Consider the following 15,391-nt stretch of genomic DNA (forward strand, 5'->3'; position numbering starts at 1 on the left):
TATATATGTATTTACTTCTGCTTCTATTTTCTGTCAGGAAAGTATAGATCTTGATCGTGTTATGTAATTTTCACATTGTAAATGTTGTACAAATACTTCACGTTATGTGTTGAAAGTGTAGTTTATGTTCAACTTGCATCAAAACTGAAATATAATCCCTTCCTAAAATGTAAGTCCTGTAATGTGATAACATTGCCATCAGTTCATAATCTGTCACCAGCTTTGGTATCTGTATTCTGCAAGGGCGATGGGAAGAAATATTTTAACTATTTGGCTGTAGGCAGTCTGCTAGGTGGAACAGTATAGTTGAAAATAGCATAGGAAGCAGCAACCTAGTTTCAAACTCTTACCTGGACCATCTACAGAGGCTTGTAGGATCTCACTGTTGTGCCAGGCATGTTCCACTCCACCCTCCCTTATCTCTTCTTCCTCTTCCTCTCTTGGCAACAGGGCTTGGCTCATGTGTGGGGAGGACTCATGGTTGGGCACGCTAGCTGGACTCGTCTCCTGCTCCAGGGAATTAGCAATACCGTCCTCCTCAGCAATGTGAAGCTTGTCCTCCTCATCCGTTTCAGAACCTGTGTCCACTACATTGTCATAGTTCACCACTGCAGAGGAAACATAAAACATACACACATACTCTAACACTCTGTTGAAAAATATTAGGCTCCCCTAATTGTTTAGTTAAATAGAAAATAATTAATATTTTCATAACTGAGTTACTCAGCCATGTCAGGAAAATACAATTAATATCCCTCATGTTTTAGCATTTTTGTTCTTATTCAATTATAGCTGGGTACTCCTCATTTTAAATATTTTTTGTACTAAAAAGACAGGAAATTTTAAAAGCACAAAAACATATGCACTCAAAATATGCCCGTGCTTCAAATATAAAAAGCTATATTATAGCATGCACTTTTGATCTTCACAAAAACTTACACAATAGATCTACAATTGACAATTTTATTAGCCCAGTGACATGACATGTTTACTGTATAATGTTGTACCATAAATACAGTATGATTTTACTGTAATAACTATGGCTGTATTCCTAGCAACAGTAGTCACACACATACACAATGACCATCCATTTACCCCAAAACACAAACACATACACACAAACCTGCTCAATTTGAATTGCGCATGCTTGCTTCTGTGTCAACTATCATGTGCTAAGGCCATTTATGTCCCAATCTTTTAAGCATAAAATGAGGAAAAGCCATATCTTCTGGGCCATTAATACTACCATTGAAATGTCTTCATGGTGCCATAATTATAGAAGATCTCAAAGTGACACAGGAAAGACCAACACAAGTGCTAAAATAACTCAGAAGAACCGGTGGGCTGCTTTTGCAGCCCTCAGCCCCGGCAATGCTCAGTAGCTTTTCTTAAAATAGACAGCCTGTAAATAAGGTCTGTGAACTCAATTGAAGGTGGCTGTTTCTGAATTAGTCAGCCCTCACAGGCTCTCGGCCTACATGCTAGTACATAAATTGTCCACTTTACCACCAGACAAGAAAGATTAGAGTAATAAACACGGGGCATTAGCTCAGCTAGAGAAACACACCAGCCGTTACGCACACACAGGATTGCCAAGAACTGTTAACCCAACTCTCCAGAAACACACACAAAAAAACAAGTTAGAACCATGACATCATGGGAACAAGAGAGAGAGAGAGAAAGGAAAAAAGCCTGTGGAAAAAAAAGCACAAACAATTTTCAGGTTCATTTTGATTTCTCTGCGCCTAATAAAGCAATCCTCTGCTAAGTTATCAACTGAGCTATCTCAAGTGGCTCTTGCCAGCTATCGGATTATACAAAAGTGGCAGAAAAGAAGGGAAAAAAATGAAAAGGATTTTGTGTCAGGTTCATAATGCTTTTGGAGAATTCTGGAAACATGTCTAGTTACAAATTTTAGTCAGTCATATCTGTTTGCTTTGACAGGTTCCCAGGGAGTAAAAAAGGAACAAAAAGAGAGCGATTTTTTTTGTCATGTGAGGCTGGAGACAAAAAGATTACACCGTGCATATCTGCTCATAATATGATCTTTGTATAATCCGCGGGTCTGCACTTGCCTTCCGAACAACTGCACAACAGGTGCAAATTAAAATGAAAACGGCAGCGGAGCCGGGCAAACAGAATCTGCTGACCTGGTTTGAATACCAATTGACGGGGGAAACAAAACCTTTTCAAGAGGTGTGACCACAAGGGCTTAGGCAAGTTCAGGCTGGGTAATGCCCTCAGATCTACAAAAAGAGAGATATTCGAACATCTCTGCTCTAGCTGTGTGGTCCAGATATACCTTAGTACAATCAATAATGTGCTGCTTTTTTTCCTGGTGACTGAGATTTAACCATTTCTTAGCAACAAGCAGAAGATTCTTTACAAATTTTCTGAACGCTGTGTTGGTGGGGGGAAGGGGGTGTCTACAACAAAAGCTCCTGAGGCCTGGGAAGCTTTCAACCCACCTCCTAAAAACTGATCTCTGGGCACAGGATGAATAAAGAAAGGTCCAGAAGGAGTGAATAAAATTATCTAAGGCTGGACAGGCATTAAAAGGCCTTTATCCTGGAAAAAAAAAAACATGCCTTTTAAGGTCTTTTTCTGCATGGACCACAATATCCCATGCGACACGTAAGTGTTCCTGCAGCAATACAATTGAAATATTTTCTTGTAGGAGAGAGAGAGAGAGAGAGAGAGAGAGAGAGAGAGAGAGAGAGAGAGAGAGAGAGAGAGAGATGATTTATGAACAGCCCTTGAGGAGTCCCAAATATCAGAACAATCTAAACAAGCAATGAAGTCATGTCTCACCATATAGGGTCAGGAGTACAGCATCCATCACCTCCACAGGCCAACAATACTTCACAACCTTTAGGGTTCATGCTCACAAATAGCAGTAAATACTTTTAAACTAAATAAATAACTGCTGTCAAGTTCACTTACAGAAGCAGTGTGCCATCTTTCTAGAGCTGGGATAACTAGGATACTCATTCCCATAATCCATTGTTCTGGGATGCCACCATCCTCCGTCTTTTATTTTTTTGTTAATCCAGGTAGAATGATACATAACAAACTTAGTTTTCATATCTGAGTTCACCTGAGCGTATTCGTTCTGCTTTTCCAAGTGACCACTTGACAAAATTAAACCCCATGAGGTGACACTGCACCCTGCTCCCTTTCCCCAGTTCCATCTCCCAATGTCTAAGATTCCAGGCTTTTCCTTTAAAATTTTCTCTCAGTTCTCATCAGTAGATTTGCCTAGTATGAGTTTTGGGGAAATTTGCACCACAAAATATTCTTACTATGGAATGGCCAATACATAATAGCCTTAACTCTTACATTATTAATGAATATAGGTTCAATTTCCCATTTGTTCCTGTTTTGATCTTTTGTCACCATCATCACCATTGTCATAAGAGATCTTAATAACATAGTTTAGGTTATTGGTGCAAACAAGAGGTTCAGTTTTGGATAGTAAGCCATGCATGTTGGTTTTAAGTGAGGGTCACTGGTAGAATGTATCAGATAAATGCCTAATACTAAACTCACAGAACATACTCTTTTATTCAGCTTTCACAAGCCATAGGGTCTCCCATAGACTGTTGCAGATTGCATTTGGCCTCTGTGTTGGGTCAAACCACCCTACTGTGAGACTCAGCAAAATTTTATACATATATTGGAGCAACATGGCTGGCATGAAAACAGACGGTTACTTCAAAAACCACAAAGAAGTGGGAGCCCAAAGAATTCCTTTCTGCAATTCAATAAACAAGAGGAAAGATGTACTGTTTGCTGGCTCAAAATAGACACTAATTTTACATCTGTCTCTGAGGCACAGCAAAAAGCCAACTAAAGAGCAGTAATAAATGTTCAAAACAGCATCAGTATCCAAAACTCTCTCAGTAATCTTCAGAGGAATTAATTACAATTCTGTGTAACAGTTGCATTGGCAAAATGCACCCATAATTATATACAGGTACTGTACTGTATTACAGGGAAATTTGCCATGTGATACCATGTTTACATGATAATTGATGGATAAGATAAAACTATTTGCATATGAAGTGCATATGAATTATTGGCATGGCTCACCATTTTATGTGGAATCATATTAAAGTTTCATTTTCTCTAAAACTGTATGTGTAATATGGGGTTACCAAAGGGTATAAAGCTGATACTTAAATTTGCTTTATAGCAAATGGGCTTGGAAATATATATCTGAATATGCATTACTAAAAACCTATATTTAAAAGGCTGCATAGTTGATCTATAATAAGCATTATTTTCACTTCACCAGATTACATTATATTAAACCCTCTCTACTCTTCCTTCCAAGTAAACAATACTCTAAATTGTATCACTATGACGATTAATTTTACAGTCATATGCAAAACAAATAATGGTTTCTCTTTATTGTCTACAGCTCTAAGTTTTATTTTCAGATTTTTGTATTTAAGTGACATGCAATAGAATAGCAGCAAAATGTGACATTTTTATAATGTCCATACCTGCTAGAAAATTTTAGCATTTGCAAAAGTGGCCTATTATAGCATTTAAACATTGCTGATAATTAGCTTGACATTTGAAATACCAGAACTGTTGTTTTGAAGATGCCCTATATAATGTTACCTAACTAACCCCTTTTCCTACTTATAGGCTTTCTCTACATTATTCTGTCATTTACGGTACAAATAAGATATCAGTAGCCAGTGTATTAACATGTGAAATAACTGATGTGAAGGGGTAATACTTCATTTTTACCAGAAGCAGAAGTTTTATTGATGTAAAGGAAAATTACATATGCAGATTATAGACAGTTAATTGTTAATAAGGCGGTCAGCAATGATTTCCTATAACTCCACTCAAGTGTGCCAATAAGTCTTTCAATGCCATCATCAACAATTTATTAAATACACACATTGTGGTAAATCTACAAGAAGCAAATAGGGCTATTCTTGCCTCAGGAAGCTTACAGTTTATCTGGAGAAACAGAATCACAAAACTGCAGTGCTAGAGTTTGACATATGACAAAGGAAGTAATACTTGAAGCATGAGGTCAAATGACTTGCCAAAGGCTATACAGCCATTTGGTGGCCGAGCCAGACCCAGAAAGTGTGTCTTTGAGCAAACAACATCCACACAAAAGGATGCAATAATAATATAAGTTCCTAACAAAGAATGAAATCTACATTTAAAGTCCAGAGTAAATGTAGATTTACTCTGTAGAGTAATTCAGAGTAAAGGAATAGACTTTTGGGGATTTTTATGCTGTAAAATGGAGATTGTAGTTAATTTTAAATTGTTTTGATGATTGTTACTTGTGTGGATCCCCTTAATTTGAGTTATAGAAGCCTACCAATTTGATCAATTACCAGAATCTAACAATACACCCATGTTTCCCCGCAATAGTTTGGAAACAATAGAAATACAGAGACAGCTCACAGAATTACGAGCTTGACAACTTGCCTCCTTGTCCCAGCACCAACATGTAACCAGCTGTGCAGCCCTGGCCTATCACCCAAGGAAACCTGGTACAAACTGGTGAAAATAATGATAATAGCTTCCCTGTTTATGAGAATATCATGCGGCCCATGAAACTGGGCGTGTGATAGCATTTTGTGAACTGTGGCACACTAAGGTGCAACGCAGGGTGCTGTGACTCCTAGCCACTGAAATAACAACTACTCCTAGCCACAAGTATCCAATAGCAACAATTGGCCCACTATACCAATGTCTTTTTTCCACTGCTTGTAATGTGGGATGGCTATAGTAAAAAAAGATTTGGACATGTGATGCTCAAAAGTTTGGTGCTGGCCCTTCACTTGAAATGTATTTGCAAAGGTGTTTTAAGTAGGAGGCCCAGGATGGCACAGAGTACTGTTCTTCAGTTAAGGTGGGGCACAGGCATGAAACCTCATTTTAAAAGTGTTTGTGCTAATAATATGGCTTAAAACCTGAAAGAAGTCCTTTAGAATTTTGTGTTATTTGGCCCTAAATCTTTTATGCTTGAGATGCCCGGAGATCATTTATGTCTGAGCCAGTGGATGAAAGTCCTCACTGGGTTGCTTTCTTAGAGCGTCTTTATTTTTCCTATTTTTGAAAACGTTCTTAGACTTTTTATCTGCATGATACCTTTTCTCTTTCCTCCCTACATCTTGCTTTTCACATCTTGCTTTCCAGGTATGTGCAACTAAGGAAAGGACATGGCCCTTTTCAAGAGTTTTTATCCAGTGACCCTTGTTTTTCCAGGGAAGATTTATCATTGACACTCCTTTATCACAGTTAACTTGTTACCTTTGCACTTGGGTGGGTAAAGATCATAGGATTAACTTCAAGGTTCAATTTCTCAGTAGTGGGAGCCTAGTGACAGGTACAACAAGGCTAAGACAAATTTAAACAGGGAATTTCTTCTGAACATGAACATGTGCCATTGAAGAGCATGAGCCTTAATTTCTTAGTTTAAAAGTGGAAATAACAGAAGAAAGATGAATTAATACTAGGAAGAAACCATGCTACTTTGGAATAGTCAACTGGAATGTGCTATACAGTATAAAGCAATGTTATAAAGCAGTTACTATTAGCATACTATAGCCAGCCTTCATATAAACTAGCTTGGTCACTTTAATTTTTTATCCCAGAAACATTCAAAGGCATTAAACCCGCATTATAAATTAATGAGTTGTAAAATGTCAGCTGATAAAACAAAAGCAGTTTTGAGTATAGGGATAAAAATGTTTCCATTTCAGATTAGCTATGTAAAAAATATGCATATTAAGGGAAATGAGGGAGGAATTTCTGCTCTGCCAAACTTCCAGGGAGGGGGAGATTAGTTCTGAGTCCCCCCCACCAACTTTGTGGTTACAGGAGCATCTTGGGAAGATGGAAGCTACTCATCTCCTTGGAAGCTCTAGCAGCTTTCATTGAACCCAAAGTGGTAGTGATGAAAAAGAGGTTCAATTTTTCATAAATCTGTTGAGTTTGTGGAGAAGCTCTCACATGCAGGTAATGAAATCTTAGTTATATAAATTTCCTCCTAAATATCTTCCCTAATACAGGAAACAGAAAAATACTCATGGCAAATAAGGACAAAAGCAAGGATCCTCCCTTCACCAAACCATCATAAAAACAGATATTCGTAGGAGAAGTCGTAACAGTAAATTCAGTTATCTTTTAAGAGAAGACATGATATTCCTAGGTCACAATGTTCTAAGCGAAATTTATTCTTTCCTGAAGACCTCGCATCTGTTTATTTTTTATAAAAGTAAATATACTCAGGTTTTCTTTTATATCCAGGACTCATAATGCTTTTGATGATCTTACTTAAGTCCTAGCAAAGGAAGGTAGTCATTTTATCGCTGTTTCGAACACACTTGCTGCCCACATCTCCTTTTATTTAGTGAATTTTTGTAGTTATATTTTTAAAAGCTTTCTTTGACTTCACTTTCTGTCTGCATCTACAATATGTGAACACTCAAATGATACAACACATAGCTAATTCATACTCCTGAACACAAGTCAGTAATTCCTTTGGTGGCTAAAAATGTCTAACATCATTTTCACCGGAAAGGCCACCTTCATGACAAGTTGAGGGAAGACTTCAAAGCAATTGTGTTATAAACACTTTTATACAAATTATACATTTATCTGCCAATGATTGCTGAATGCTGTGTAAAATACATTAGGTGGATATGCCTCTCAACAAAATGTCACAAAGGAAAAAAGATTTCATAAGATTCTAATTATTAGAATCCATGATCACTCAATGACTTGCTTTCTATCAACCATCAAAAGTAACGTATTGAGACTATACAGAAAAATATGCTCATTATCAAGCCTGAAGGATATTCAAGAGGAATGTGAAAATAACTATAATTTATTTAAGACCTGGAAGTATGAAATAATAAGCCTCCAAGCCATCAAAATTGTTTTGGTATTTTTTTATCTGACACGAGGGCAGACCTTGTCTAGCTTTAAGTTTTATAGTAATAAGACCTTGGAAATAAAACCTTGAATAAACTGAATATAACGAAAGGGGAAATGTGTCCTTGTGTAAATAGATATTGTGTTTATCACCTTCCTTGGAAAAGGTTACACAACTTTCAAAGCCCATAAAAGGTGTAAAGTCAGTGACTGCTAGGGTATGTTGGAATGTTTTGTAAAAAAAAAAAAAACAACCCAAAAAACAGGGAATAGAAAATCTATGGCAGTTTTCTCTAATTGTTTTAGTTGCCCCACCCCTGAACTTTGTGTGTAACTACATTTTTCTATGATGCAGATACTAAGTGATACCCACTTTTAACCACTGTAGTTCCACCAAATGAAACCACCTCCCCCAAAACCTTAATGTGAACCCATACCTTCATGTGAAGTAACAACAGCTTGTATTTTTTTTAACAGCTTATATCTTGAAGAAATATTTTTTCTGCAAGACTTCCCATGCTTCCATGAGAAAGGAGATTATAGTTCTAACCTATCCACAAAAATACTTGCTTTCAAGTATTTGTCAGTCCGACAGACCTATTTGGTGATTTTCTTGGTTTCTGCAGTTTGCTGATGTCAATAATAATTCTTGGGTTTAAGTAATGTTCCATGGAGCTACTGCAGTACGTCTGGGAAATAATGGGAAAGCACAGCTTTTCCAGAGGAAAACAATTCCCTTTAAGGCAGTAAGGGGTGTGGATCACCTTAATAAATCTTAGTGGGTGGGGGGAAGTGAAATCATTGAGGGGGAAATAAAGAGTCATCAGTCTGTAAAAGAGGTGTGGCTCAGAATCAGGCAGTTGAAGATTTTGCTAGTGGTAGATTTCATCAGTAGCTTTCTCCTGAATCCTATGGTTTAATGTATGGCTCATTACAAACTTGGTCACATGCAAAAAGTCCCATCTCAGGGGATCTTGTCTCTTCTTCCACAGAAACATTGGAAAGGGGACCATGCAATTGAGCCCAGTTCCTCAGACTTCCCTGATCAGGTTTGTCATTGAAAACTCAGTTTTACGTTGCATCTAGTACCCTAGAAAGGCATCAGAATTTCATTTTCCTACCTAAAGGATTTCTCTGAAAGACTAGCAACAGATTCAGATCAGTTGGGCTAATGAAATGATTTACTGTGTAGTATCTTTTTAAAGCTGCAGCCACTTCTACCAACATAGCAACACCCTTCCTAGGAGCCTGTTTTCAAAATAGCGTCATTGCACCTCACGATTGACAAAACCAGACAACGGTGAAAGGGACAGTGACATGGCAGACACAAAAGCTCAACACATTATGGCCACTCTAAACAGAGTACAAAAGGAAGGGAATCAGTGATGTGTAAACCAAACAATGTGAAGGGAAAAATATTGAATAATTTCTGTCATGAGGCACTGACTAAAGCCAGGCTCTAATTGAATTAAACTCCCATTTATTTGCTCAGGCCTAAACAACAGGCTGGAAGGAAGGGGGAAAAAAAAACTTAAGGTTTGCTCAACTGTTCTGAGGTACCACCTTTCCTCACCCCTGTATAAATCCACCATCTGTGCTCACAGGCATACATGTTCCCTTCTCAACAAATGCACGGAGACCCTACCAAGCACAGAAGCCAAAAAAGCACAAGGCACACAAAGGCTCCCCAGGCTGCCCCAGGTCTAAAGGAGCAAAAGGGGTAGAAAAGATCTTTTGCTCATTGCCCAGGTGAGACGGCCTGGTGCGTCCTCTCAGCCTCGACACGCGTCAAGTAAAAGAAAGGTTAAAATTAGAAAATTCAATTTATTTGATAATTTCCCAGAATAATTAGAGTTAATATGGGTTAATTAATATGCAAATCTCTCAGCAGATGTTCTGCAGCAGGGCCTGTGTGAGAAAACAGCCTTTGCTTTCTCCTACGTGATTTTGGCTGTCAGTTATTGGGTATAATTACTGTAACTAACCGAATACACACAAAACCTTTGGAATATAAAATTGTTACAGTTCTAGCTCTGCACAAGCTGCTACTTTTCTGCAATAAAAGCGAACAATTTCTTTCAGAAAATAGGAGCCTTTTTGTTCCTTTCTTGATTTAAAAAGAAGAAATGAATCAAGTAAATGGCTTATCTTTTTCTATGCATAATTAGGTCAGTATTATATGAACATTCCAATGAGCAGTGGTACAAACGTACATATAAAATGATAGCTCAAACCACCTGCAAAATCACATAAAATTGTTTTATTCAGAATCTTTTTTTCCTTCCCCACCAGAACTTTGAAATGCTGAATGTCTTTCTTTCCAACATTGCCAACATTTCTAAATTCAAAAGGATCCTACAACTTTATTAATTTTTTCCTCTTCAAAGACACAAAAGAATAAAGTGGCTAAATGTTTTTAAAGGTACATAAAAGGGTGGGCTCTTTTGTAAAAAGAACTTGTACGGAGTTTCAAACTTTTAAAAATGCTTGCACTTTGAATGGCTATTTATATGTTTGCAGTGACCACCAGCCCACAGAAGGTACAAAGGTTCTGAGGGGCTGGGACCCAACTCCGAAAGGCAAGAAGGACATGCTCTGCAGATTCAGACTCATGCATCTTCTGCGCTGTGAGGATTCACTCAAGAGAGGTTTCATATATTTATACATTTTAGCTTAAGTGACAGTTTTACTGATCATTGCTTTATTCACATGTATTTATAAACTTTGAAAGGGATACTCAGTGGAAATAGAGCAATTTTAGGTTTACAAAAAAAAAAGATTATTTGTTAAATATTCAAATCTATTTTATGGCATTATCTCCAGAATAATTATCCTGTTTAAGCATGTAAAGGTTAATTTTAAATATATATATATATATATATATATATATATATATATATATATTTCACTGGTTGATACTGGTGTTTTAAAAATTCCCAACAATAACCAAACATCTATGAAATAAAATTATTCACCCCATTTTCTGGCTGGAACAACTGAGGCAGCTGCATGGTCTGCCTATTCTAAGTTTTTTATTTTATGACTGGAGCTAGAGTGTGTGATAGAGTGGGCACATTTTAACTATCAACTACTAGCCTACAGGAGTGGTAGGTGTCACCTTACAATACTGCCCTGAGGTTTACACTGTTGGTACAAATTACAGACAAGGCCAATGGACTATAGAGAATAATGTTATGGGCAGGGTTAAGAGAGAAAAATAGAAGAATCCATGTCTCTTAATCTGCAGAATGCTTAAAGATTTAGGAGTTAGATGACACGAAATATGATTCAGTCTTTGGACAGCATGTTTCCCCAGGCTTTCCCTTTTTGCTACCTTTTTCCTTCCTATCCTTCTTTAGCCTCATTCTTCAAGGAGAAAGAAAGAAGGGAAGGGGAGGGGAGGGCGGGCGAGGGGGGCACCAGGAGCCCAGTGCTTTCTGGGCTCCTCCACCGCTTCTTCCTAGGCCTGCTTCCTGTCTCCCCCTGCCATTTTCAGGTAGTGGAATTTGCTGACCCCAGCCACTTGGTGGCCTCAGCCTGGATGTGGCAAACGCTAAACAGTCCCAGTGCACTGCTGAGTTCACGTCAATCTCGAAAGGGCTTTCATTCTAGAGCTCCAGTCTGGGGCAGTAATTTGCAGTGTACTTCCTTCCTTCACTGCAGAGAGTGGCTAAATCATATGCTTTTTTCTCATCTTACTTCAAGTAACAAGTTATACAAATTAAACAATCACACCAACAGTTGCTACCCTCTCAGGAGTAGATTTTCACTCTAGAGTGCTGAAGCTTCCTCAAATAGAAGATGCCACTCTCTCCATGTAAACAAACACACCTTTTCTTTCTTTTTTACTAGAACTCCTTTGGATACAGTTCAGCTAGTCCTTTCTGAGTTACTTAGACCTAAGCCACCCTCACCTCTGTGAGCATTGTCTCCATCATCAAGATTATCGGCTGACAGCTCCCTGATCAGTGACCCACACCTTTGAAAAAGGGAGCAGTTTGAAGGAAATTATGAATTTTACCCATTCTCTGGCCAAACTTATCTCATGAAGTATTGATAATACATTATCTCACAGAGCAGAATAATACTGTACAAAATGATACTAAGATGTTTGAGACTCTTGTCTTACTGAAAGTTATTTAGAAGTTTACAGAGCCTGCAAATACTTATCACAAGTCCTGGGCAAAAAGAACAGAACCTCCGTTTCATGAAGATACAATGGAATGTTAGAGGTTTAGAGCAGATAAAGGCCCGTCCTCGAATTTCAAAATCTTCCTTGAGATAGAAAAACTCCATAAATTAAAATTGGATGTCTCTTGAAAGTGAAGACTTGAATGTAGGTGTTCAAACATGGCTGAAGTTTTATCATGATCTGTCTTTCTTAATTTGTTATGGTGAATATCATAGAATCACCTTACAAATCGCTTTGGTGTGGAGCTCCAGGAGCTCACATTGTGGCATATATGCCTTGTTAATGAAAAAAAAAATCCCTTTATGAAGAACACCAAAACATTTAATTAGTGCCAAGAAATTTCATAATATTAGAGCTACCCAGAATCCATACAGTTCATGCATATGAACTGTATGGATTTTCACTAGGTAACTCACCAATATAGAAAAAGAAGGCTGTTTTATTGTGCCTACTCAATTTTTAAGCATATTAATATAGGTATTAAGATTTATACAAATAGAAAAACTATCTTATCTTTTAAATACTTGGTGCAAAATGAGTTACCCATTTTCTATTACCATTAGCTAATAGAAATAACAAATTTATATCATTGGAAAGGATGAAATATAACTATAAATGTAAGTAATAGGTTTATCCAAAATTTTAAACTACTAAACAAGTTAAAACACATTAAACTTACATGTTTTTATGAAGATATTTTAAGTTTTGGGGTAAATAACAACTTTCCTTACAAAGAATGTGTATTTTAGGGTAAAAAGACATTTAAGCCATGCTTTTTCACTACTATTTTTCAACTCACAGCATTTATATTAGTTTAAGTGATTTTAAGAAATCTATACTTTCATTTTTTAAAGGTATGCATTACATGGAGCATATTTTAGAACACTGAAAGATAGTTGCACTAGAAATGAGAAAATCCTCATACATTGTTCCACTTGCACTGAACTTCTTAAAAAATAATAAAATTGTTCTTTTCTCAAATTACAATTTACACATCAAATTTTTCCCAATATTAATTCAGTGCTTTACCAATGGAAATGATTTTGAGGGTTTGTATTTTTATTCAAACTTAGGTCCTTGGGGAAAAACAGATATGCTAATGGAAACAGGGAAACAAGAATTATAGTTTCAAAAAATAGATCATTGTTAAGAGGATTTAAAAAGTGTTTCAAAGAATATAGTTTAAAAATAGACCTTAAGAGAAAGAATTATCTCTAATGGAAGATATATGGCATTGCACAATGTTTGGGAATATTTTAGCTAAAGAATCAGCAAAGTTTTGTAGCTAAAGGGCCATATGCCCTATTTTAATAAAAAGGAATCCATAAAAAATAAATTACTTTCACTAAGTATATGCAAATTCCAATGTAAGCAATCAGTGCAAAATTAATTTTGCCAGAACTGATTAAAAGCATTAATAAATCTATATGCAGTATTGCTTCAATCTGATACTGTAAATTTATTATACTTCCTGTAAGATTAATTATAATGCTACAATAACATATTACGATGCCAGAACATATTACTGTACATTCTGTTAATAACAGTTAAGCGTAACCTGAGTTGTAATTATGGACTGTAACAAAGTAATTTGATAGTGATTGTTTTCTTTAACTGTTAATGTTAGATGGGAAATAAAATGTGTATGTGCTTGTGTTCATTATATTTTTCCCTTTAATACAATACCTAATTAAAATCATGAAACACCACAGTATTTGTTCTCTCAGATTCCTTTCACTTTTTGCTCCCCACCAAAACTGTCAGGCTGCCTGAGATAAGGGAAGGTTAAAAACAACAGTTTAAGTTATTCAAGGTTGTTGTGCATTCTTGTCATGAACTAGAGCAAGCTATCTTGAAAGTGTATTTTTTTTTTTTTAATACAGTTTGCTCTGCACTGGAGTCATCGCTTCAGCGCCTGAGATGACACAAGCAATTTCTTCATGTTATTCATACAGCCCACAAGTAAGTAGGAACAAATGCTGGAGAGATCTTGGGGACAGCAGCCATTCCAGGTAGCAAAACAAAAAGCCTGAGATGTCCTTCTAGAAAACAAAACAGGCGCCCATAGAAACTTTCTTCTTGATACTTCACCCAAACTTTTCAGTATCTTTCCCCTCAAATTCTGAAACCACCTAGTACTATCATCTGACTGGATAGTCAAAAAAACAAAAAACAAAAGACTTTGATGGCATCTATAACTTATGGTCCTTCCCGTTTTGTTGTCCTTTTTGGAAAGCTCAAGGAGCTACGCACGCACATAACTTGAAGAACACAAAATCTGAGGCCCTTTAAAATATTATACACAAACTTCGAGTGGCAAACAGGTTTCTGGAGAAGTACCAAGAGAAATTATTCAAGTTAAGCTTTTTTTGGATATATTCCTGATTAAGCCTGAACACAATGAAAAAAACAGTGTGAAGCACAATTCTGAATGGCATCTGTGCTTGGAGCTTCAGAGGATTGCTGACTGTCATAAAACTGTGTGTGTCACCAGCTGGGGGTCGGGGATTTAAAGATGTCAGGGGGACCTGGCCTCTCAGATGGGATCAAGATCAGAAGGAAAGCTGTCCAGGTGATGCCCGGGCCCCTGAACAGGCCTATCTGCACTTTCATTCAAATGATAATGAGTGTGTAAATCACATCTGTTCCCCCTCTGTGCCTGTATCCTTGCCACCTGAATAGCATCCCCACCAGGTATCAAATGAGCTACAGGAAATAGGTTTTCTTTTCATCCAACTTCACTCTGAAATGAGAAAATGAGCACCCTGACAAGGAAGCCCACAAACCAACAGGGATTCCAAGCCCAGATTTCATCCTAACAAGAATGTCTAATTGTTAGCTGGAGGTTCAGTCGGTGCGCGGGAACACCAAGGTCTTGATACAAAGGTAGCTCTCTGCCTCCTCACTGCCCAATTCCTGAACAGTCTCAGAAAAGTAGCCTGATAATTAGTAGTCACCGACTTTTAATGATCTGATCCTAATGGTGCAAGCCCAAAATCTTGGGCAAGACCAGCAATTCTCACCTCTGTCTTCTTTTAAATATCAAAACAAGGGCTGACTAGATGGAAGCACTCCTGGAAGCCTGACAGTAAGTAATATTTTGCAATTAAAACATTTGCAAATGTTTACTTGTCGAAAACAACAATAGCAAGAGGGAGAAGACCCTTACTTACACTTCTGTATGTAAAGGAAATTTTCATCAAGAGTGTATTTCACCCCTAGGTTCATCATCCCTGCTTCTATCATTTCTTTCTTTCTTTCTTTTTTTTTTTTTTTTTT

General features: G+C 37.2%; 1 protein-coding gene across 4 annotated transcripts in view; it reads right to left on the reverse strand.

The window, feature by feature from the left end:
- The window catches only part of Zeb2 (zinc finger E-box binding homeobox 2), a 134,306-nt gene that overhangs the window by 43,822 nt on the left and 75,093 nt on the right, over window positions 1-15,391 (reverse strand). For all 4 annotated transcript variants that reach the window (XM_004636640.2, XM_023721431.1, XM_004636639.2 and 1 more), the window contains exon 3: window positions 351-608. In XM_004636640.2, coding sequence (XP_004636697.1) covers window positions 351-608 — 258 coding nt within the window. The remainder of the gene's footprint in view (window positions 1-350; window positions 609-15,391) is intronic.

This window comes from Octodon degus, unplaced genomic scaffold (assembly GCF_000260255.1).
Source record: "Octodon degus isolate 3935 unplaced genomic scaffold, OctDeg1.0 scaffold00082, whole genome shotgun sequence".
NCBI lineage: Eukaryota > Metazoa > Chordata > Mammalia > Rodentia > Octodontidae > Octodon > Octodon degus.